This window comes from Pomacea canaliculata, linkage group LG3 (assembly GCF_003073045.1).
Source record: "Pomacea canaliculata isolate SZHN2017 linkage group LG3, ASM307304v1, whole genome shotgun sequence".
Taxonomy (NCBI): domain Eukaryota; kingdom Metazoa; phylum Mollusca; class Gastropoda; order Architaenioglossa; family Ampullariidae; genus Pomacea; species Pomacea canaliculata.
The window spans coordinates 10437530-10460842 of record NC_037592.1 but is presented as its reverse complement, the minus strand read 5'-3'; the positions used below and the strand labels follow the sequence as shown (position 1 = coordinate 10460842).

The following is a 23313-nucleotide window of genomic DNA, read 5'->3' as shown; positions in this document are numbered from 1 at the left end:
CAGTCTCGTTGAAAAACTAAACTTTGCGATTAACTTTGACAGCTCCATGCTCGTGGCTAAACTAAAGCACGCCCAGTACCACGTGCAGACACAGTGTAACGAGCTGCTGGCGAGAGCGAGGCTACCTGGTCGTTGCTGGGAGTTACTGGCCCTGCCTGGCAGGGGGGCGCTGCCTGTGCGCGTGTCTTTATTAGTTGCGGAGGATGTTTGTGGCTTCGTATTGTCGATCGTCATTTCTAAAGAGAGAATTAGAGAAGGAAAGAAAATGTACCTGAGAGCTTTCTGTTCTTGTTTCTAAAGGTGGGAGGCGAGAGGAGACTAGAAATTAAGATGAAATGTGATGAGGCTGGCAATGAGGTTGTCGGTTAGACGTTGTGTCGAACCAGCGAGTGGACACTCCGGCACAAAAGTGAAGGCAGGCTGCCCCACATCCCAGAGATGTGGCTAACATCTTAACTTTTCTGAAGCAGCTGGGATACTCATTCTTGTTTGAACCCTCACCCTAAACCAAAGCCGCAACACAAATTTATATGTTGTACCTCTAGATGTGCATATCTTCATCTAACAAACTAAAACATTATAAACCTCTCGAACAAACAAAATAAATTTAAACAACAACTTTCTGTAATAAGAATCGAACCCATAATTATTACTCAAAGACAAAGAAGCATTGTCACTGCTGTCCAGGGGACTTTATGCAGTTTATACTTATTAGCAAGTCAGACAACTCTGTGGTAAAAGAAATGTGGACTGCGGCTCCCTCGCTTCCTCAGCATCACTTTACAGAAGAGATGTGAGGGTGGTCAGTGGTGTAGTGTAGCTGTTGCTACAAAGATTGATAAAAGTTGATGAATCCTCAAAGGTGGACAGCAGTGCCAGAAATTACTGAAGACCATACTTCGTTTCATTGAATCCTGCGCTCAGCTTACCTTTAATATGTTTGTGGAAAGAAAACTTTACTCCCTTCTTTCTCATAATGTCTCAGCTGTAACAGCTAGCCAGTACTCAGTCATCACCCTCCCGAGCATCCAGGAGACCATCAAGAGCGCCTTGCTTCCGCCCGAACACGCGCACGAGCGTTAAAGTGGAAGAGACCGACCCAGAAGTGCATCTAGGACGGACACAAACACTCATTTCTCTGCCGCCATAGATGTTAGACACTACAGTGCACGCGCCTCCTTCCAACAAGCGGCGAGAAATTCACGCTTCACTGCGTTCTCATCCATCTTTTTCATTCCTTCACGCAAAAAAAAAAATGACAGGTCATACAACAATCCTTCCATCGAAGACGTGGTTCACAGGTCCACAGAGCCGAATATCTCGGAAAACACCATCATCATAGATGAACGACACGATGAGGTCGCCACCCCGTGCGTGCACCCGCGTGCACGTGGTCACGGTCGAGTTTTCGTGCGCACGCTCCTGGGTGTCATGCTGCGAACGATGACGTAGGTACGCCGCCATGGATGACGCAGTCGCGCCCGTCCCGCAGGCCAGGGTCTCGTCCTCCACACCACGTTCGTACGTGCGCAGGTCCAGGTCGCAGGGGTCACTCGTCTGGCACGTGACGAAATCGATGTTGGCTCCCTCCTGTCCGTACAGTTCCCACCGCAGACGTCGCCCAACCGACACCACGTCCACGTCGTTGACGTCGTCGACAAATCTGACGTGGTGCGGGGAGCCGTTGTGCACAAAGAAGTTGTCGCCGTCGCCACCCAACACCCGCACACCCGACTCCTCTACGTCTCGTATTGTAACGTAATAGGAACCAGGCGCAAGCATGCCACCCAAGTGAACACCGTCGCAGGCTTCGAACGTCACTTCCTGTTCCGGTGACGTCAGAGCGACCAATCCCGACCTCTCGGCGAACGCCAGGCTGCACCGCGAACCGTTTCCACACAGGCTGCCTTCGTTGCCATCCGAGTTGTAGTAGTTGAGAGAATAAAGACAGCCCGGCGCGGGGCTGCCATGCAGTTCAATGACGCCATCGGCTCCGATTCCGGTCTTTCGATTGCACATGCGCAGAAGCTGCGCGGGCGTGAGGGGTGGACCGACGGTGGCGAGGCGGTTGATGGCGATGAAGTCATTTCCGGCCGCCTCGTATTTGGAGAACTCCACCACGTGCTGCCTCGTCGACATCTTGACTGACAGTTGAACTGCACAGCGACGTCGGCCCTCGTGACACGCTGCCCTGCACATGAAAAGATGACATTCATGAACTCTTTAAACGAAGAGCTCCATTTAATGTTGTTGTTGTTTTGGTTTTTTTTTAACCACCGCTGGTTTTATGATGAATAAGCTAGTGCGCGTGTATTTGTCTGCATGAAGGAATGCACTTAGAGAGTTCATAAAGAACGCTCATTTCTCTCTTCCTCTTTTCTTTCACACAGACACACACACAGACAGACATATGAGCTAACACACACTCGTACACATACACATGCATCTCAAAATCTCTTTCTCTCTCTTTGTCTAGTGTCACCAGGCAATTTTAAGGATTCATGTTTAAGAGACGCTTCGTGAGTGTGTGTGTGTTTTTTCATATAATTTAACTTGTTGTGGTTTAGGATTAAGGTTTAGGTTATGTATGGATTAAGTGTAGGCTTTTATTATTGCAGAATGACTGAGAAAGGAAAACTCGGTTTTTAATCCCCTTTTCACTCTCTCACACACCGAGAAAGCAGATGCTGTACAGGAGTAAAGCAAGGGAAGTAATAATGATACTGTAGTTCACATGTTCTCTATGATTGTCTCCCTTGCACAAGCAGGAATGTCTTTGCTGTTCAATTTGAGATTACCGCACCTAATATCCTCAACCAACATATGTTAAAATAGTTGTTTCTCCTCTTTAAATTGTGATTTTATCACTTCATTAAGAACACATCGCTTATATGTCAGTGACATCAACAATGATCGCCAAGTGTTTATTTACAATATAGAGACAGAATGGGGAAGACACAGAGAAAAAGAGCTAATTAATTTCTTACTTAATAAACAATTTCATTGAAAGCTGTAACCAGGAACTTTTTCACTCGTATCATGCGGATTCTCCTCATATCTATGATGGTCATGTAAACTATTCTATATACAGTCAAATCTCCCTACTATGCCACCTCTCTACTATGCCACTCTCGGTATTATGCCACTTTTGCTCGGTCCCGACTATAAATTCAATGTAAAAAAAAATTTACTATGCCACCCCTACTCTCCCTACTATGCCACTTTTTTGTGACTGTTACAAGACACAAGTTGTAAAATTCCGCGCAGTGCTCGATTATTATACTGTACGGTAGTGTGGGACATCGCTGTTAGTGGGGATGGAACATAGCACGCACACAGGGAGGGTGGAGGCTGGCAATGTGGGGGGTGGTCACTGGCCGGATGACAGCCACGTGACAGAGGGAAGGTGTGAGGGAGTCGACTAGCGACAGGATTCAGGTGCGCGGATGTGGTTGGGAGGGGTGGAGGATGAAGAGGTGAGGGGGAGAATGAGAGGAGACAGCTAGCGAAGCCGACGATTCTTGAGAGCTTTGGACCAGACCTGGGCAAAGGCCTCCTGTCTCTGACCGGCCCGCCCGCCAGTATATATACTATATATACAGTATTGGGTAAAACTGAGTTAACTATATTAGTCCGGCCCTCTAAAACCATCCCAATGTCTCATGCGGTCCCTTGGGAAAATTAATTGCCCACCCCTGCTTTGGACTGACGGGTAACTTGAGCAAATAAAGCCGTTTTTACGAACACTCTCTACTATGCCACTCTCCCTACTATGCCACTTTTGCTCGGTCCCGGTAGGTGGCATAGTAGGGAGATTTGACTGTACAACCAGGCTTGGGATCTTGCTGCAAGCATGCTTCGTGTCGTGCACTAAACACACCTTCAGACTCATTACCGTCCTTAAATTTATTCAGAAAGTTGGGAGGGGGGCGAGGGTGTGTGATATTGTCTTACGATTGTTAAAGTCGAGGACATGGGGATGATCATTCTTTTCTAACCTACACGCAAGGGCTATCCCGTGTCGGAGGGAAGCCCGAGGAGAGAAAAGAAGATGACAGTCCTTACCTGTCACAAGTCGATAGGAGAAGCAGGTGGGAGAGCTAACCAGCCATACTTACAGCAGAAACCACACAGCCGTCCTCGTGGACGTGTACCGAACGTGAGTCTCGGGCGCTGGGTGTCACGTCGGAATGTCCCGGATGTAGGAGGTGCGGACAACGACCTAATGGTGCAAACAGCGCCATCTGCAGGCGGCAAGATAACATTGAGAACCTCATATCTACAGGGACCTACTCCGTGGCCCATGCAGGTGTTGTTGGTGAAAGGACGAGGAGGGATGTAGAATGGAGGGTGGGTGACAGATAAAAACACACACAGACCCCGGACACTGTGCACTTTTGATTGCATAATATACAGCGAAACACAGCTACCCCAGGACAATATGAACACACCGACTATCCCGTACTATCTAATCATAAGCAGTTCACAGTATAAACACACAGGTCACAAACAACTGAAATAAACATACTCCAGACAATGTCAACACACAATCTAGAAACCTCTCAACTACCCCTCCAACCTCTAAGTATATCTGTAACCCTTGACCCCAAAACAATGGAAGGGGGAATAACCTGAAAAGCTAAACACATCGAAAAAAAAAACAACCACACGCACACATTCATCGAGAAAAAAGAAAAAGGTTCGTGACTGCTACTGCTGCTCTCCGCCATCACTACCCTAGTCACCATCCTTGTTGTGAATAATCACAAGTTTGTGAGTGGTTTGACAAGTGAGTGACAAGTTTGTGAGTGGCCAGTCGTCTCTTGACCGGCACCTGTCGCTGTGGGGACCAACATGGATAGAAGCGGCAGGTGACAGGACAGGGGGGGCAGCTTTTAGTGTGTGCATATGTGAACGTGTGTGTGTGACAGAGATTAAGCCGGTTGTTTACTCCAAAACTTGCTGCTGGCCAGTTACAGTGTACGTCACATGACAGTGTCCTCGGGTGCCAGTCACGGCCTGTGTGTCATCACTGGTGAATCATGTAAGGCAAGGGGGGAGAGGGGATGAGGAAGATGCCATTGGCAGTGGAAATCCGGAATGAGTGTCATGTACTGGTGCTTGGTCGCAGTTAGGTAACAGGATGGTCCGAGTATGTGTGTGGGTATGACGAATCTAGTGTGAAAAAAATTATGGCGACGATATTTAAAATGGTGACTACAAAAGATACTTTTAGTGTAATTAAAATTATATTGCAACGATTAACAATAAGGTCACCTCCATTTCAGGCAACATGTAGTAGTTGCAACATTTTGCAAAGAGAAGCCGTGGGTTCAGATCTCGTCTCGAAACACTCTCTGTGTGAGACCTGTTTACAAGTCCGACCGTTACTCCAGTTTCTTCCCACCTCCCTCTCCAATCATAATGTGAAATCACCTCGGCGAGGAAGCACTTTCCCTTCAAACCAACCTCGGACTCTTCAAGAGAATCGTGAAGGGAATGTGAGAAAGTAGTTTGGTCTAGTCTCTGCATGGAGTGTGGAGTTGTTGTCACCAAACAAGTGTCTTGGCCCCGTATGCATGTAGACCGGAGAAGGGGTCTAATCGGTAATAGAGCTCATCCGGGTGGAGAGGAGCGAAAAATTCGTATGCACGAGAGCCCGGAGAAGCTGTCCGGTCTGGCTTCTCGCGTATAAAGTTATCGGCGGCCCCGGGGCTGTGTAACTCGCTATCCGGGAGGAAAAATGGCGGCCTTCACTGTGTTTACTAGCAACAACGTCGATTGTCGAGACGAAATTGGGTGTTTGGTGACAGATCGCACCCGTTTGAAGTGTTGGATGAATTAAAAACTGTATTGCAAACTTCATTTTAGACGAGAGAACATTCTAGCGCTGACCGGTGTAGTGGCATGCGAGATCGCTGTCACCAGTCGGCAAGGCACACTAACATCGTCACTACAAGTGCTCATGACTGACGATATTTTGCCATATTAAACTATCAAGAAGTATGTGGAGAATCACTGATGTAGACAAATCGACTGTTATTAGTGCTGTGAGTCCATGCGAACACCTAACTCGGCGAACACCTAACAAAATTTCTAGTGGCGAATGTTCCATACTATGAGTCCGTGTGTGTGTGGGTCACTCACTCACTCACTCACTCACTCACTCACTCACTCACTCACTCACTCACTCACTCACTCACTCACTCACTCACTCACTCACTCACTCACTCACTCACTCACTCACTCACTCACTCACTCACTCACTCACTCACTCACTCACTCACTCACTCACTCACTCACTCACTCACTCACTCACTCACTCACTCACTCACTCACTCACTCACTCACTCACTCACTCACTCACTCACTCACTCACTCACTCACTCACTCACTCACTCACTCACTCACTCACTCACTCACTCACTCACTCACTCACTCACTCACTCACTCACTCACTCACTCACTCACTCACTCACTCACTCACTCACTCACTCACTCACTCGCACTCACTCACTCACTCACTCACTCACTCACTCACTCACTCACTCACTCACTCACTCAACTCACTCACTCACTCACTCACTCACTCACTCACTCACTCACTCACCACTCACTCACTCACTCACTCACATCACTCACTCACTCACTCACTCACTCACTCACTCACTCACTCACTCACTCACTCACTCACTCACTCACTCACTCACTCACTCACTCACTCACATCACTCACTCACTCACTCACTCACTCACTCACTCACTCACTCACTCACTCACTCACTCACTCACTCACTCACTCACTCACTCACTCACTCACTCACTCACTCACCACTCACTCACTCACCACTCACTCACTCACTCACTCACTCACTCACTCACTCACTCACTCACTCACTCACTCACTCACTCACTCACTCACTCACTCACTCACTCACTCACTCACTCACTCACTCACTCACTCACTCACTCACTCACTCACTCACTCACTCACTCACTCACTCACTCACTCACTCACTCACTCACTCACTCACTCACTCACTCACTCACTCACTCACTCACTCACTCACTCACTCACTCACTCACTCACTCACTCACTCACTCACTCACTCACTCACTCACTCACTCACTCACTCACTCACTCACTCACTCACTCACTCACTCACTCACTCACTCACTCACTCACTCACTCACTCACTCACTCACTCACTCACTCACTCACTCACTCACTCACTCACTCACTCACTCACTCACTCACTCACTCACTCACTCACTCACTCACTCACTCACTCACTCACTCACTCACTCACTCACTCACTCACTCACTTTTATTTGTCACTGTCAGATTTGAACACACCACCTTTCAGTCTTCAGGCCTTGTCGGTAGCCACCAGGCTATACAGCCGTTACCAACTCACGTGTCTAAACTTCGTGAAGAAGTCAAGTTCGCCGTTTACAACAATGAACAAATCCGCTGAACCGTGACGCACACGCCCCACAACCGGTGACGTCATCGACAACGAGGCTGCTGTTAACGAAGATGACTAGTGCACGACGGACCACGAACACTCTGCTACTGTCCCCCTAGGTCCCTCCAACTGCCAGGAACACACACGTCATACTCAATGGAGTGAACAAGATCGGAGTGACAGACGGCAACAACCTACCCGATCCTCTCCCCTCCAGACATCATTGTACGCGTGGTCAGAGTTGCCTGCCCAGTCAATGGAGGACATCGAAAACGGACTACAGTACCCTACAAAGAAGCACCAACAAGAAATAAGTGACAAGGTGGCCGTCCTCCACAGTTCATGACAATTGCTATCCCATAATGTCGAGGACTTTGTGTGGACGGCAAGACACAAGCAAGACAAGGGAGAGAATAAGTTTCACTGACCCAGTGACTACGCGACACGAGGTGTCCGTGCTAACGGTCACCAGGACACAGCACGGGACTCACCGTGAAAATATTTCACATCTTCAACTGCGACATCGACGGTTTGCTCGTGAAAAACACGATCCTGGCTTTGTACAAACATTAACGTGTTTGTTATTGTGTCTTACAGACATTGCTTGACGTCAGCAGTACACTGCAATGTTTCTCTGACTTCCAACGATACTTCAGTCCTGCTTCTACACTTACATCGCAAGGAAGAGCTGCCGGCCGATATCCTTGTTTTAGTAAAAATGTATTTAATAAGTTTTTGCATAGACTGCAGTGTACGGTTGACAATTTGATTTTATTGGCAATTTGACACCGAGTTTAACCAGACAAGTTCTGGACTTAAACACACAGATGAAACGCAGGGTTCGGAGACAGACAAGGAGATCGATCCTCGGCCCAGAACCGGATTCCGCTGGGGTGGTATGGTTGCGGCACTAGGAGGACAAAGAAGACTAAAAAAGATAAGTGGGTTTGTGTGTGTGTGTGTGTGTGCTGCTTCCACCATTTTGTAAGTCTATGATCATGTTGAAAGCACAGTTACATCTGGACTTACAGGCCTACCACAGAGACGTTAATATTCGAATACCACTTCTACCTACCACAGCGTTCTCATGGCAACCTACTATTTCTACCTACGCATCTGGTTTTGTAACATCATTTCTCATCTCCATCTCTTCCCCAGAAGCACATTTTCCCGAGTTCCTCGACCATCTCACCGGAACATGGAGATGAAGCTGAGTTTGTAAGGTGGCCAGTGACAAATCACTGTCATGTGACCCCCAGCTTTCATGCTCGTTGACCAACGGTGACCTCGCCACCAGTTCTGTCCATTTTTTTCACGGTTCCTCAAAGCCCCATGGGGAGTTAATCACACCAGCGCTGTCCACACTTTCCATGTATCCTCCTCCCTGTATCTTTCCTCTTCTTCTGTCTTCTCTTCTCCACTTTCCTTATTGTTTGGGCATCGTAGTGTTGATTCCCTCTCCGATTTAAAACAAAATGATATCAACAGATGGTTGGCCTCTTCGAAAGTGAGACGTTTGCGATTTGTTTGTGGCTGTCGAACCTTTGCAGTCAGATGTTCCGAAATGTTTGTAAAGGAGACATGCAGGACATATAAGTCACAGGGCAGAGACATTCATTTTGTCCTTTTCAGTTCGGAAAAGAATTACCTGCAGCTGATATAAAATTACATCAAGCCTTATGAACTGATATAAAGCCTTGTGGTTACTACTTCATAGCAGCTCTCAGTTCCACGTTCGCTTGGCCAGTGACAAGAAAAAGCTCTTCTAGGAGCCTAGAGCCAGTAAACCACTCACAGTTAGCCACTCAATGTATCATCATCGTTATTTCCTAAGATAGCAGTTTCATAATCCACTTACCGAAATTGGCCGGCTGGTCATGAAGCCTTTGTTGAAGCGAGACATTCGATGAGATAAAATCTGAGAAGAAGGGGAACTGCCAGGGTCGAGACTGGAACTGTTTTTTCCCGTCAGACAATGTTTCAAAGTACAGCACCTTTCCTTTCTTTAGCAACCAGTAGGTGAGACAAACACAAATGTTTAGCTTAGTCTCGGGATTTTTTCTAAACCAAGTACCTCTTTGACAGCGCCATCGTTAGGACAACAAGGAAAGGACTTTCTTTGAAGTTATAAGTTGTCGGTAGCCGTGAGATCAGATCCCGTCCCCAACACACCCTTTTTTTTTTTTTTTTTTTTTTATTACCTTCTTTTCCGTACTCCCACCCGGCTAGCCTCTTGGTGACAAATTATGGGTAATGATCAGTAATCGTCACAGACCCGGGAGACTGTGCACTTTTGACCCCATTGATTGCATAGCATACAGCGAAACACAGCAAACCCATGACAGTATGAACACACCGACTATCCCGTAGTATCTAATCATAAGCAGTTCACAGTATAAACACACAGGTCACAAACAACTGAAATAAACATACTCCAGACAATGTCAACACACAATCTAGAAACCTCTCAACTACCCCTCCAACCTCTAAGTATATCTGTAACCCTTGACCTCAAAACAATGGAAGGGGGAATAACCTGAAAAGCTAAACACATAGAAAAAAAAACCACACACGCGCACACATTCATCGAGAAAAAAGAAAAAGGTTCGTGACTGCTACTGCTGGTCTCCGCCATCACTACCTTAGTCACCATCCTTGTTGTGAATAATCACAAGTTTGTGAGTGGTTTGACAAGTGAGTGACAAGTTTGTGAGTGGTTGGCTCAGCCAGTCGTCTCTTCACCGGCACCTGTCGCTGTGGGGACCAACATGGATAGATGCGGCAGGTGACAGGACCCACCACTCCTGCCTACTTTGAAAAGGCAATAGCCTTAAAAGCTTAACACGGAGAACCCACATAAAGCAACTCCCTTTTATTGAAGTGGCCGGGTAGTTGGTTGGAGTGCTTACCACCTAGCGGTGATGTTGCACAATAAATGAGGAAGGAGGGGTGGAAACCGAACTTTCCGAAACCTGAAACCTCCCGACCTGCTAACATGAAGCATGTACAGCTTCGTGAGACGAGATTTGAACCTTGGGTCTCTTACTGCAGTGATGACAAGCGATGATGTATCGGGCGACCCAGTCAATGGCTGACTGGTGACGTCATCTTATAACGGTCACCTGTAATACGTTGTTTTCTAGTGTGTTCCATACTATGAGTGCGTGTGTGTGTGGGGGCAGCTTTTAGTGTATGCATATGTGTACGTGTGTGTGTGAGGCAGACATTATGCCGGTTGTTTACGCCAAAACTTGCTGCTGGCCAGTTACAGTGTACGTCACATGGTTTGTGTCCTTTAGCATGACAGTGTCCTCGGGTGCCAGTCACGGCCTGTGTGTCATCACTGGTGAATCATGTAAGGCAAGGGGGGAGAGGGGATGAAGAATTTGCCATTGGCAGTGGAAATCCGGAATGAGTGTCATGCTGGTAGTGCTTGGTCGCATTTGGTAACAGGATGGTCCGAGTATGTGTGTGGGTATGACGAATCTAGTGTGAAAAAAAGTATGGCGACAGGTATTTAAAATGGTGACTACAAAAGATACTTTTAGTGTAATTAAAATTATATTGCAACGATTAACAATAAGGTCACCTCCCTTTCAGGCAAAATGTCTCCAGTAGTTGCAACATTTTGCAAAGAGAAGCCGTGGGTTCAGATCTCGTCTCGAAACACTCTCTGTGTGAGACCTGTTTACAAGTCCGACCGTTACTCCAGTTTCTTCCCACCTCCCTCTCCAATCATAATGCGAAATCACCTCAGGCGAGGAAGCACTTTCCCTTCAAACCAACCTCAAACGCTTCAAGAGAACCGTGAAGGGAATGTGAGAAAGTAGCTTGGTCTAGTCTCTGCATGGAGTGTGGAGTTGTCACCAAACAAGTGTCTTGGTATACAAACTGCTCCAGCAATGTTTACCTAGCGGTGTGATGACTCACCCTGATGTCTTCTAGCTTACCGATGCCTGTCTCTTGTCTGCAGAGGATGCTCGAGACTGACTGGCGTGGAAGTCGTTCAGGTCACGACCCTAGACACCTGTTATGTTCAGTCTCGGCCTGGAGGTGACGGAAGGACACGTGCTCACCCAGGGGACTGTTCACGTGACCAGTCGACATCATGCCTACACCATGTCTGGATGGATGAGGTGAAGCCATCAACAAAAATGGACCGCTACGCATCTCCAGGATTTCTTCAACGGAGGGCCTTCCACTCCCCAAGAGACAACTGTGAGTACAGCACGGGGAGTCAAATGTTGTATACCAGGTAAGGTAAGTATATTGGGCTCACGCACGTGTCTGCGCGGAAAGCGGAGAAGTCGAGAGTGTAATAAATAGTCAGAGACCCAATTACCACACCTCCGTCTGTTCCTCGTTACCTGTTCATCGTGCTCACAGTGTGTTCGCTCTGTTGTTGTGTTCCTGCTGCAAGACAAGAAAATAATTATGGATACCTGTGTGCGAGCTGTTCAAACAAACATGTTGATGCTTTTATCTGCTGTAACACCCGATGACATTTACTCATTTCACGCAGTCAAGTATACAAGCAAAACAAGGTAAACACGGAAATCATCTATTCTGAGGCTGAGGTCCAGTCAACCCGACACACACACAAACACTCCACTTGCCAGGTAACCGAGTTCTTGACAAGAAGGTGAGAACAAGTGGTGTTACGAACCGTCTGATGACAACAGCGCCCTCACACCTCCAGTGTAAGACAGTAGAGGTCACTCCAAGGAACTCCCTGACGAGTCACGTGACGGTGCGGTGCATGCTAGTCGCGGACAGAACCGTCCAGCGTGCTCGTGTCTTGTGCAGCCTCCTTCGGTCCTGTCGTCTGCAGCAAAACGTGGAGGATTCCTCCCTCCAAGCGGCGATGGGACGCGCGTGCAGCCTGGGGCTGAGGCAGCTGACCTTTCTGTTGACCCTTGTCTCGTTGGGCAGCGTTGCCAGCGCAACCGGCCGTAAGTCAAAACTAAGATTAAGAGAGGCATGTGACATGAGAATGTCAGAGAACGAGGGAGAGGAGTGCAGACTGCCGTGATGCATGTGACGCCATGGAAGTCCGTGTCAACAGAGCCTTGTTTTGTCTGTTGTTATCACCAGGAGTTTTGTTTTTCTGTGCTTCGTGGTGGGAACGTCACGCTCTGACCTGTCATGTCATGACGGTTTGTGTGTGTGTGTGCTTTGGCCTGGCCAGTCGCAGTGTACGTCACGCTATTTTTGTATGTGCTCCACACCAGCCATAGCGTACGTCACGCTTGTCTGTCGTGCTCCCGCCATGATGCACGTCACGTAGTTTGTGACGCCACGCGTGCGAGTGCATTCTGCCAGTCACAGGGGTGCGTCACACTGTTTTTTCTGTGCTCTTGCAGTAATGGTATGCGTCACATTACTGCTGTGTTCGGGTACTGCTAGTCTTACTACTGCGTGGTGTGCATCACAGTGGTGTGTCATAACAAGCTCTTTGCCTCGGCACGTCTCGGTCACACTTGCTGTCTCCCAGTCGTCACTCACAACACTCTCGCCGCTCCAAATGCGAAAACATAATCTGCCCTGAGGAACTCGTTCGTTGAAGCTGTCTCATTATACACCATATCGTGCATGTTATTTATTGTTTACATTTATTTGATTTTTCATTATACTTAGAATGTTGGGTTTTTTTTTCTTTGGGACGATTTTAAATCAACGAGTTATAGCTGTATATTATTATTTTACATTTATTTTCTTAATGTTAGCATTATTTAGTTTGTAATGTATAGCTATACGATTGAAAGATGTAACCAGGGTGTAAATCGCATGGTGCTCTATGATATAGTTGAATGTTATAACGAGAGAATGAACCGTATCTTAAGATGATGACGATTTCCATCTTGGTGCCGGTTAATAACTGAAGGAGGGACATTTTGCAGCCAGCCGCAGAATATACTGAGGAACAAAAGTCTATCGTTCTTGCGAAGGTGTAACAAAAGTAACTTGTCTCGCCTCCCACCCAACCAACCCCATCACCATCGATCTCCTTGGAGCATGTCCGTGCTGCATCCTCATCCTGGCCTTGACCTCACCTTCGTCTGGTCACGTGATAGGCGGATGCAGGGAGTTCGTCGTCGGGACATAACTGCTGCGCCAATCGTATTGTTGTCTCATAAACATGCACGTGACTGACTACAAAAACGGTTGAGACTAATTTATTAATATTGGGCAGCGTCTCACGTGTTACTCTAGCGCCGCCATGTAACTGAACCGAAGTTCCTGTAGAGTTACAGGCACGTCACATCACTCATGTGTGTAATCTGCTGTGTACTCTCTGTTCTCTGGCTGACATTGCAGAGAGTTGCATTAAATTGTCTTTAAGTTGTCTTAAATATCCCCAAAATTATGGTAAGATGTGAGTGTTCGATGCCTTGTCTCTCCCCACTTTCTCTCTCTCTCATTCTCCTATACACCCACTTAAGTACGGCGAACACTCCCCCAACCTGTCATATATACAAAATCAGTTAATAAACTTAAATATATTTGTTACCTCTATGGCTAGACACTCAAGACCACATCAAGCTTCACCTGTACGAAGTGCCAGCTCCCGACACCTGGCCAGTGACACTTCAGTGTGACGTGGAGCAGCCAAGTGCGCACCCCGCCCCTGCTCTAGGCCGCACTGGTCACAGCAGGACAGTCACGTGGGTCACACCACCAACGGCACCAATCCTGTCCGTGACGTCACGGGCATCAGTACGTCTGACGTGACTGAAACATCCCAGGTACACGTAAGTCCGTCCATCTGACGGGACAGAACACTCGAATTTACATTTATGGACATATGTTGTGACTGGGAAATTATTTTTAAGAAACTACTTTGCTTCAGTTTGTGTGTTTTGTTTTTTTTTTTTTTTTGTTTGTTTGTTTGTTGTTTTTTTTTAAGAAAAGAGTTGTATTTTTTGGTACTTTTGATGAGATACATTCTTTACATCTCCATTGACCCGAATAAAAGCATCCGTGACCTAGGTACAGAGACTGGTAGCCTTTTAGAGGTCAAAGGCCAACGTCTGCAACTATTAAGCGACTATGTATGTCTTCTGCAAGAAGGTAAAATTGGGAAGGAGTGTTGATAAGGGGTTATAATTTGTTGTTTGTTTTTTGTTTTTTTTAAACGCTGTTACCTGTACATCATCATGATTTCTGACAATACTTCATTTAATTCATTTTTTCACTTTTCTGTGTGTTGTTTCTTTTCTATAGAGGAAAATATTTTTGTCGGCGTAAGTTTAAATATTCTCACTCTACAATTTTTTAAAGACTTTACTATTGAGTTTTCTACCCGCCACTCCATTGCCATAGTGAGTAACTTCATTCAGCCATCATCAGTACCACCGTCTTCTCCATCCTACCTCACACCACCACCAACAACACCACCATTCGACTGAACAGACCCTTGTTTGTTTCTACCCTGCTGTAGTCATTTAGAACACATCAAAGACACTACAACGACTATTTCACAATCTTGCATCCGCCGTTAGTCCTCAATGGGTCCGAGCAAACGACAACCATACGTCAACCTCATCATCATCGTCCGCAACACGAGCTTTTCTAATGACGGCTTCCTGTCATCACATCGCCTTTCCATGAACACATCCGTCAAGCAAACACCACGATGATGGACTCCACTGCTCGTCTGACCGTAACGGAAGTCTGCTTACCAGAGCGGTTTACCAGTCTTTACTGTGGAGCGTTGAGTGTGACTACGAGCAGTTTGGCCTCTGGAACTATTCCAGGCGAGAAATTCATTCATTACCGTGGAGTCGGTTGTCGCGGTTGTTGGCGGTTGTGGAGTGTCGGTAACGACTGTGTGACGGATCGACGCTGAGCGAGCGAAGAAAAGATGATTCATGGCCGGCGTGTGAAAACTTCCCGAACTTTGACCTCCAGACATCCCGCGCTACAACAGGGTTTCTTTGTGCACAGGAAGCAGACAATTTCTCTGTCAGTCTGGTAAATGATCATCTTAATTGTCAACCTCCAAGATGTCCCTTTGCTAGGGTTGGTAGATGGAGAAAAAGCCTGTGAAAAAGATTTGTCAACTACTCATACGTCTAAGGTCGATAGTTCAGGGCGATGCAGAGATGCAATAAGCATTATATAAAGAGTGAGGGCCTATGATGGAAATAAGCTCAGAAAAAAGCAAAGTAATGATTATTTCACACCGACAGCAGCAGCAAGCACATCGTCAGAACGGCCAGAAACTCCAATAGAGATGGTTGCTGTACAGCAGAGATCCGTATCATTGGTATGGACATCCGCAATGTCCAAAGCAACTCAAATCAGCTTCAGTACCAAGCACAGGCGTGTCAAGTCTCAGTTGGACGCTTACGCTTGCCGCAAGGAGTCCAGGCTTCATCTCGTATACGTACGGAGGCGAAGCTCGCCTGGTTCGGTCACGTCACCGTGTCAAGACGATCCTACAAGGAACCCTCGAAGGGAGCCGTCGTCGTGGTCGTCGAGGAAAGCTGGGTCACCATTAAAGAATGGACGAACGCGAGATGCCAGACCTGCTCTCATCTGCTCAAGACAGGAAAATTCTGTCTGTTGCTGCTGCCGGACGGTCCCCCCTACGCCCGGACCGGGCATGGGACTGACCTGACCTGACCTCCCGCAGTGAAGGTGCGCGTACGGATGCTCACAAGGACGAAAAGAATACAACGATGTTGTTATTTACAGAAGATAGTTGATATATAGATGAAGTTCATAATAAAAGAAGTTCATATGTGTGTGTATGTGTGTGTGTCCGCATGCTCAGCTTGTGTTTGTCTGCTTGCTTGAATAAAAGTATTTTGTGTTTCAGTTTGGAATTTCCACGGGAGACAACGTTAGCTATCAAGTGCAGACCAATTCACTCCGGATTACCTCCCGTGTGAGAATTCTTCAGCCAGCAGAGCCTCGACGAGGAGAGATATGTGTGTTCGGTAGTCTGTGGACTCGACACTTACATTGTCAGCTGCACAGTCATCGCCTTGTCACAGAACAGTAAGTCTGACGACTTCTTACTTCCTTTAGCATCATCAGTCTCTTTATCTTCTTCTTCAGGTATCATGAGAGCGCTTGCACGTTTGTGTGTCAGTGTATGTGTATGTGTGCGCGTATGTGTACGTGCTCCTGTAGTGTATAAAGATCATAAAGAATTTTGTGTGTGTGTCTGTGTGCGTGCGAGTATAAGTAGTCAATTAGACCTCATATTATATCTACATCATCCCTAGGGTACCGAAAGCCGGTACTGTCAACCTTTAACCCCAGTAGACCGAGCGCCTAGTGAATTTAGCAGCTTTCTCTTTGCGAACGTTGATGGGAAAATCTGTCCCGACATTCTTGGAGCGGCGATTCACAGAAGCCGGCAAGACGCTTATCTTCCCATCGAAACATCAATGAGCTGCGAATGAAGATATCAAAGGGGCGTAGCTCTCCTGTATCCTTGTTTACCCTAAGTGCTCTCTGCGTGAGGTCTGCTTGGTTTCGTCCCCTGCCACTCCCATCTTCCAAAACACTGTCACGAAAAACTTAGACGAGAGGAAATCAAACTTGGGACAGAAAGGGTGGAAATGAATTTCACATTTTTTGTTTGTTTGCTTTCAGACCGCACGGTCCTGTGTTCGCAGGAGAAATTTCTGGATCTTGACGTCGGGAGTACAGACCATGGAGAGCAGGGGAACACGACTCTGAGACACTCAGCTCGACCAGCAACGTCATCGAGAACAACCGAGCGATTGTCAGGCTTGGATGACGAGGAGAAAACAGGCCCGTCCGTCGTCACCATCGTCTGGTTCACCTTAGCCGTCATCTTCTTCATCTCGTTCCTCATGGTCATCCGCTGGTCACTCAAGCACGGCCAGACCCTCAAGGACCTCAACCGCCGCTACTTTCGCCACGTGACGCGGTTCCTCGGTTTACGTTGCGCTCACGGCGATCAAACGAGCGACGTTAACCACCCGAGTTCTGAACAACACTGCAACCACAGGTCCTACGTAGTGCATCCTGTTTCATCGCCGTCCTCCCAAGATGAAACCAACGACGAAAGTGGTGTCTTGCTAGAAGGATATATGTCGGAAGTCGCGGCTGTTTCCGGAAATTCCCGACATCCCGCGGCGTCGACGTGGGCTTTACGTCATGTCTACGCGTCACGTGACGCTTCCAGCATGGTCAGATGCTCGGAATGGTCTCGGCAAACACCAACTCTAAGCCGGACCATAGGTGGCAGTGCGCAAGCGTCGGTCGTCGACGTGGTCGTCTCTTTCGACGAGCTGGTGGCGCCCTCACAGCCGCTGCTCCTGAGGCCCGCGGTGCCTTGCGGACATGGTGACGTCATTGTTCAAGAACTGTCCAATGGGGACAGGCTTATTTATATCCCCGTGGTCTCGCTGCCCTCGTACGATGATGTCATGACGGAATCTCGGCGAGAAGCGCGAGAAGGTTTGAGTTCACTCACAGACTCACCGAGTCACCCGACGTCTTCCGCCTCCAGGGGCGAAGAATCGTCATCATCTTTGTCGTCTACGTCATCGCTGTCTAGAGGCGAGAGCTTCGAGTTAATGGAGACGTTGGACACCCGCGTACCGAGCGTCTTTCTGCAGCGCCCCCTACCCGTCTATTCGCCACGTTTGCCTCCCCCGCCATACATGGTGTGTGACACCGGAAGGGAGGAAGCACTGGCCTCGTCGGGTAATTTACAGACGCCAGGTTCGGAGGAGGCGTCGGTCGTGTCGGGAAACTGTCGAGACTGGAGCAGGCCACCCAGCTACGTCAGCATCCTGGATGTGGAGGATGCCTGCACTGCCTCCGCCGCAGTGCCCACAGTGGAGCGCCAGGGGGCAGAGTGCGAGGTGTGACGTTACTCATTAACGTGTCGGTTATATTCTGTTGGTCAGCGTTGGCTGGCACAACGACTACCCGCTTGTCACATATACTGAGAATCGTGGGTCGTGGGTTTCAGTTCTCACCTCGGTTCTCTTAATTTTTTTCTGGACTTCGCAACTGTGCTTTAACTCAACTTCATGATATAGTTTCTGACTTAACGGTTATGATGAGAAAATTTAATTGAGACACCCAACGCAACTGTTCCTTTTGTAACATGAGCCATTGTGTTTATATTATTTATTTATATTGTATATTCAACCAAACATGCAAGTCAACGGGGATAGGCTCACACGCAGGGTTTGAACGTGAGGGCGTATGTGAGATGACCCTTTCACTAAAAGCTACACTAAACTCTCCTGATATTTAGAAACAAACCAAACACAGACAAGGATTATAATCTGTCTTTTTCAGCCATAAATCATAACACCTTATTTGTTCTCTGGAAGTTAATAATGTGACGAGTAATAACTTGACCCAGTAAACCCAACACTAATCAGGAAAGCCATGTTCTGTGTTCATTAACAGCGTGCATCGCATTAACCTACATCTGCGAGCGGGGGCTGGAGGAGAGGGGGAGACTGAACATTAAAAACACATTACACTCGTCATTATCAGTTGCTGAAACAGCCATCATTCAAGCACTCACTCACCCCGTGTACCACTGGCTTTGTGTCGGCAGTTGTCTCTACATTTCACTCAAGTGTTTACCAAACATTTGTCAATGATGGCGGTAAACATTAAAACCTACAAAACCTCCAAAGAAAGGCGTGAAGAATGAACTGAACTTCGGTATCAACAAACATGGCGGCTAGGGAACACTCGAGAGCCTCGTGCAATTATCAATAATAATTATATTGTTTCCGCGCGTGAACCCGACTGTTGGCCTCCTGCAATTGTATGTCAAGGGTCGCGATTGTGTCTCTTCACATGGCGCCGTTATGATTGTGTTACTTCCCTCTTGCTCTCCCTCTCTCCTTCTCTCCCTCTCTCCCTCCTCACCCACGCATCAGTTTCACATCCTGAATTTATCTTCCCATGATTAGCTGCTGAGCTCTCGGCTTTAATTTCGAGACCCTTAATAAGTTTATGTTCATTTTGAAGTTCGGAGCTCGTCCCTTTGACGATGTTTGTGGTGCGATGTTGATGTGGGTGTGAGTCCTTTGATATGGTCCCTGATGCACGGAGTTACACAGGCGGCACGTCTAGAGGTGAGAGGTGTGATGAGTGGTGGGGGAGAGGAATAGGAGGGAAGGGAAACGGTCGCTTTCATGACAAGTGCTCTACCTTCGTCATGTGCTGTCACGTGATCCCGGATAGCGAGCGCAGGACGGAAATTACCGACTTCACTGCTTGGTACAAGTAACTTCAGAAAGTAAAAGAAAGAATAAATATGTGAGTAATCAAGCATCCGGGTTTGTAAGTAGGATGACGCCTGTCTACCAATGTTTTTCGACAATTTTGAAGAATCCGGATCACGCGCAGAAACACGCCCCCTGCGTACCTCGGAGAGATGCTCTGTCTAAAGTATCAGCCCTCAGCAACCCACTGGGTTAGTGGGGTGGGATGCTGGGAGGAGGGTCTACAGACTCTACACCGAAGTGCGCAGTTCATTAAAAACACATAAACCTTGAGAGTGGCCTCCCGCGAGCACACACACTCACACAATAATTTAGAAGTGATGATGGCGAAAAGAAAGAGTGAGAGCTAGAAATAGATACTCATTCATTGTCCTCGAGGAAAATCCGGATGAATTAATTTCCGTTTTCTTGCCAGTGTGATTAGTTCTGTAAGTCGACATTCAGTCAGACAGGATGCTAGACCTCATATCCGCATCCGTGTCAAGGGCGAGGACACATTTCTTCAGACTACTTTCATTCTTTCTTTCAAATTTTAAATTGTATATTTGCTTCCACTTGATTTCATATATGAAAGTAAGATGACATTAACAAACCAGTGGAAGAAAAAAAAGAATAAATCAAGAGAAAAAACGTAAGAGTCAAAGAAATTAAAAAAAAATAAAATAGAAAATAAAAAGAATTTAAGGTGAAAAGACAAAAAAGAGAGAATAAAGTTAAGAAACAATGAACAAACAAAACAAAGAACACAAGAAAAAACCGAAGTAACAAACAAACAAAAAACAAAACAACAATTTTTTTTTAAATCACTTGTATCAAGTTGCTATAGTAACGTTAGACAATGCAAGCCAAGGTTTCATTTTGGAAGTTTGTCTCAGCATGTTATACGGACAGGTATGATTACATTTATGTAGATAAGAACAATCTTTTATTAGCAATCAGCGTTAAAATAACAAAATTGCAAAATGTTATCTTTAGTCGTCGACTAGAGAAACAAAACACATGACTGCAGTGACCGAACAACGATAACCTTTTGACCTCTGATAGTTAATCTGGAGCAAGTTGTAGATGACAGACCGCCTTCTGTCACAGTCTGTAGGACACCCTGTCATGTAAGATGATAGTCTACCACCCGGTCATACTTTCAGTCTGGGTGTGTACTTTTAGATGATGCACCATCTGGTCCTGTGTTTAGTCTGTAGCAGACGAGACACTCAAGGGATGAAGACTCCATCAGCGCCGAGGTCTTCCAGTCCCTGCCGACAGTCGCGCACGTGCCGTTCGTCGGTGACCCGAGAAAACGTCTGGCCAGCAGGATGAAGATGGTGTGGGTGGAATCTGGCGACCGTGCTTCTCTTGCCGACCTTTACCATTGGTGAGATGGTGCCAACAGCTTGAACTTCCTGCAGCGCTCTTTCCCTCCGCGAGTGGGTGGGGTGGGTGAGGTGGTCGTTTGGCTGGAGGCGGGGTGAAGTCGAGGCTGTCTTTATTCACGGTCTGTCGTCACGAGAGTCAAGTAGTGTCCAGTGACTCAAGTGGCCATTGGTGGCCAATTACCTATAGTCGGCTATACCTTGCAGAGGTCGCCACCGCAAGTCTCGAAATAGTGAAAACCGATACAGAGTAATTGGAAACTTCCAGCTTCTACTTATTAGTCTACTGATTGGTCTACTTGTATGCTTGTGAGAGTGACTGTTTGTGTGTTTGATTGACTGGCTGTCATTCCTCCTCTTGTTTCTTTTATTCATGTCTCTCTCACACTCTCTCTCTATCTTTATCTCTCACTCTGTCGGGCATTTGTCTATCAATCTATCTGTCCATCTAAGCGTCTCTCTCTCTCACACACACACTCTCTCTCTCTTTCTTTATCTCTCACTCTAACGGGCATTTGTCTTTTATTTATCTGTCCATCCAAGTTAATTGTTAAAGTGTTATAAATAGCTGTCATCTCATCGTGTCTTACGAGGGTCTTGTTCCGAAAGAACAAAAACCATTCTTCACTTCTCTTCTTTTTCTCCACAGCAGTTTAAAACTTTGTCGCTGAACGGAAACGAGATAGTCTTTGAGACGAGAATGTACGCATACCTAAAAATAATAATGATGAAATCGTTTGCAGAACGAACACGCCCCCTCCCACTCTTCAAGAAGCAATCATGAAAAATGGCCACAGAGAGAGAGAATGTTTTATGTATTAATTATATGAACGGCCTCCAGTTCCACAGCAAGGTGAGAAACATTTATTTTTACCTGTTCATCGGTGAAAATCCGAACAGTATGTCGAGCGATTGAGTCAAGCAGGTGTTAGTCACAGGTGATGGCCGGTGCACGAGTTATTTTTAGCTCGCTCCCGCTGCACCACGCGCTCGGGGAAACCCCCTCTGGGGGTCACGTGACCATCGCCGTGCTGTGCGTAACTCCCCGATGTAGCCTGCGCCGTGTGCGCGCGCGCGCTGGAGTAAACAAAACCTCACGCCGTCTCCCCCTGGCCGACTAGACCAGTCACGCTTCAGGGGGGAGAGTGTGTGGACTGCAGCCTGTCTCTCGTGCACGTGCGCGCGCGCGCGTGTGTGTGTTGGTAGTCGGACTTCACGCTGCCACGAGGAGGAAACGTGCTGGGACCCTCGGTGTTGGGCTTCATAACCTGGTTGTAGCTGCCTCCCGTTCTTACCCTCGCTTCACCATCATGGAAGGGGAGACAAGCCCGACTAAAGGGTTCCTCCCCACGAGTGCAGAGGAACCGCAGAATGAGGTCAGTGGCGAACGTTAGCTTGCCGTGTGTGTGTGTGGTTATGTGTGCATGGTGTTGTTATCTTGGTGATTGTGTTTCTTGTATGGTTGACTGTCGGTTTGTTCGTGAGGTGTTTTGTGTACAGAGCTCACATCCATACAGGCCATGCACTCTATAGATTAGATTATTGTGTTACGTGGGTTTATGGCGTGTATATGTGTATGTGTGTGCGTGGGCTTATTATGTGTCCCTGTGCGTGCGATCGTGTCGCGGGAGGAGAGACAGACGTCCTGTAGGGACACTCAATGACTAGCTGTGTTAATGACATTCAGGGCTCTCCATGAACAGCTGGTGTGAATGTGAATGACAGCTGAGCGTGTGCGAACGGCAGTTGAGTGAATGATGCAGACGACTGATTGAGTGAGCAGCACAGGACAGTCTTCCTTCTGTGCCTCGCAAACTTGGTGAACGTATGCAAACTTCATTGACAGAGTGCGTGCGCGCGCACACACACACAATAAGCAGTTTTCTTAGTTTTAATTTGTGGTTTTTTTTGAAGGGTTAGTGACAAAGCTCAAGTCCGCTTCATTAGTTCACATTACTTTCTTTGAACTTCCACGTTACATAGAAGTTACACGAAGGGTGTTTCGGCATTACAGTATCATACTTGGAATTTCCATGTTTTTACATTACGTATTACGTTGTTAAAAACTGAATGTTTCTTTGTTACACGTGTTTATTTATTTATTTTTTGTTCACACTGTTGCGTGGTTCAGTGTCATACTGTGCAAGCTTGCACGCTCCATGCTGCGTGTGTCGACATTACATTTTGTTACACTTTGTTACACCTCACGTGCCCTGCGTTACATTGCATG

General features: G+C 47.1%; 2 protein-coding genes across 5 annotated transcripts; one reads left to right on the top strand and one right to left on the bottom strand.

The window, feature by feature from the left end:
• Positions 1-623: 623 nt before the first annotated feature.
• Positions 624-11549, bottom strand: LOC112560326 (diaminopimelate epimerase-like). Of its 3 annotated transcripts, none has more exons than XM_025232117.1 (2): positions 11419-11549; positions 624-2191 (listed from the first exon to the last, which is right to left on the bottom strand). In XM_025232117.1, the coding sequence occupies exon 2, from the start codon at positions 2137-2139 to the stop codon at positions 1264-1266; it is 876 nt and encodes a 291-aa protein (XP_025087902.1). In that variant the 5' UTR covers positions 2140-2191; positions 11419-11549; the 3' UTR covers positions 624-1263. The 3 variants fall into 3 exon arrangements, with proteins under 3 accessions (XP_025087902.1, XP_025087900.1, XP_025087901.1); XM_025232115.1 differs by lacking the exon at positions 11419-11549 and adding an exon at positions 4066-5757; XM_025232116.1 differs by lacking the exon at positions 11419-11549 and adding an exon at positions 4119-5757.
• Positions 11550-12281: 732 nt separating this feature from the next.
• Positions 12282-18856, top strand: LOC112560325. Of its 2 annotated transcripts, none has more exons than XM_025232114.1 (4): positions 12282-12420; positions 13992-14214; positions 16293-16474; positions 17078-18856. In XM_025232114.1, the coding sequence occupies exon 4, from the start codon at positions 17302-17304 to the stop codon at positions 18325-18327; it is 1026 nt and encodes a 341-aa protein (XP_025087899.1). In that variant the 5' UTR covers positions 12282-12420; positions 13992-14214; positions 16293-16474; positions 17078-17301; the 3' UTR covers positions 18328-18856. The 2 variants fall into 2 exon arrangements, with proteins under 2 accessions (XP_025087899.1, XP_025087898.1); XM_025232113.1 differs by having other exon boundaries at positions 13992-14220.
• Positions 18857-23313: the final 4457 nt, after the last annotated feature.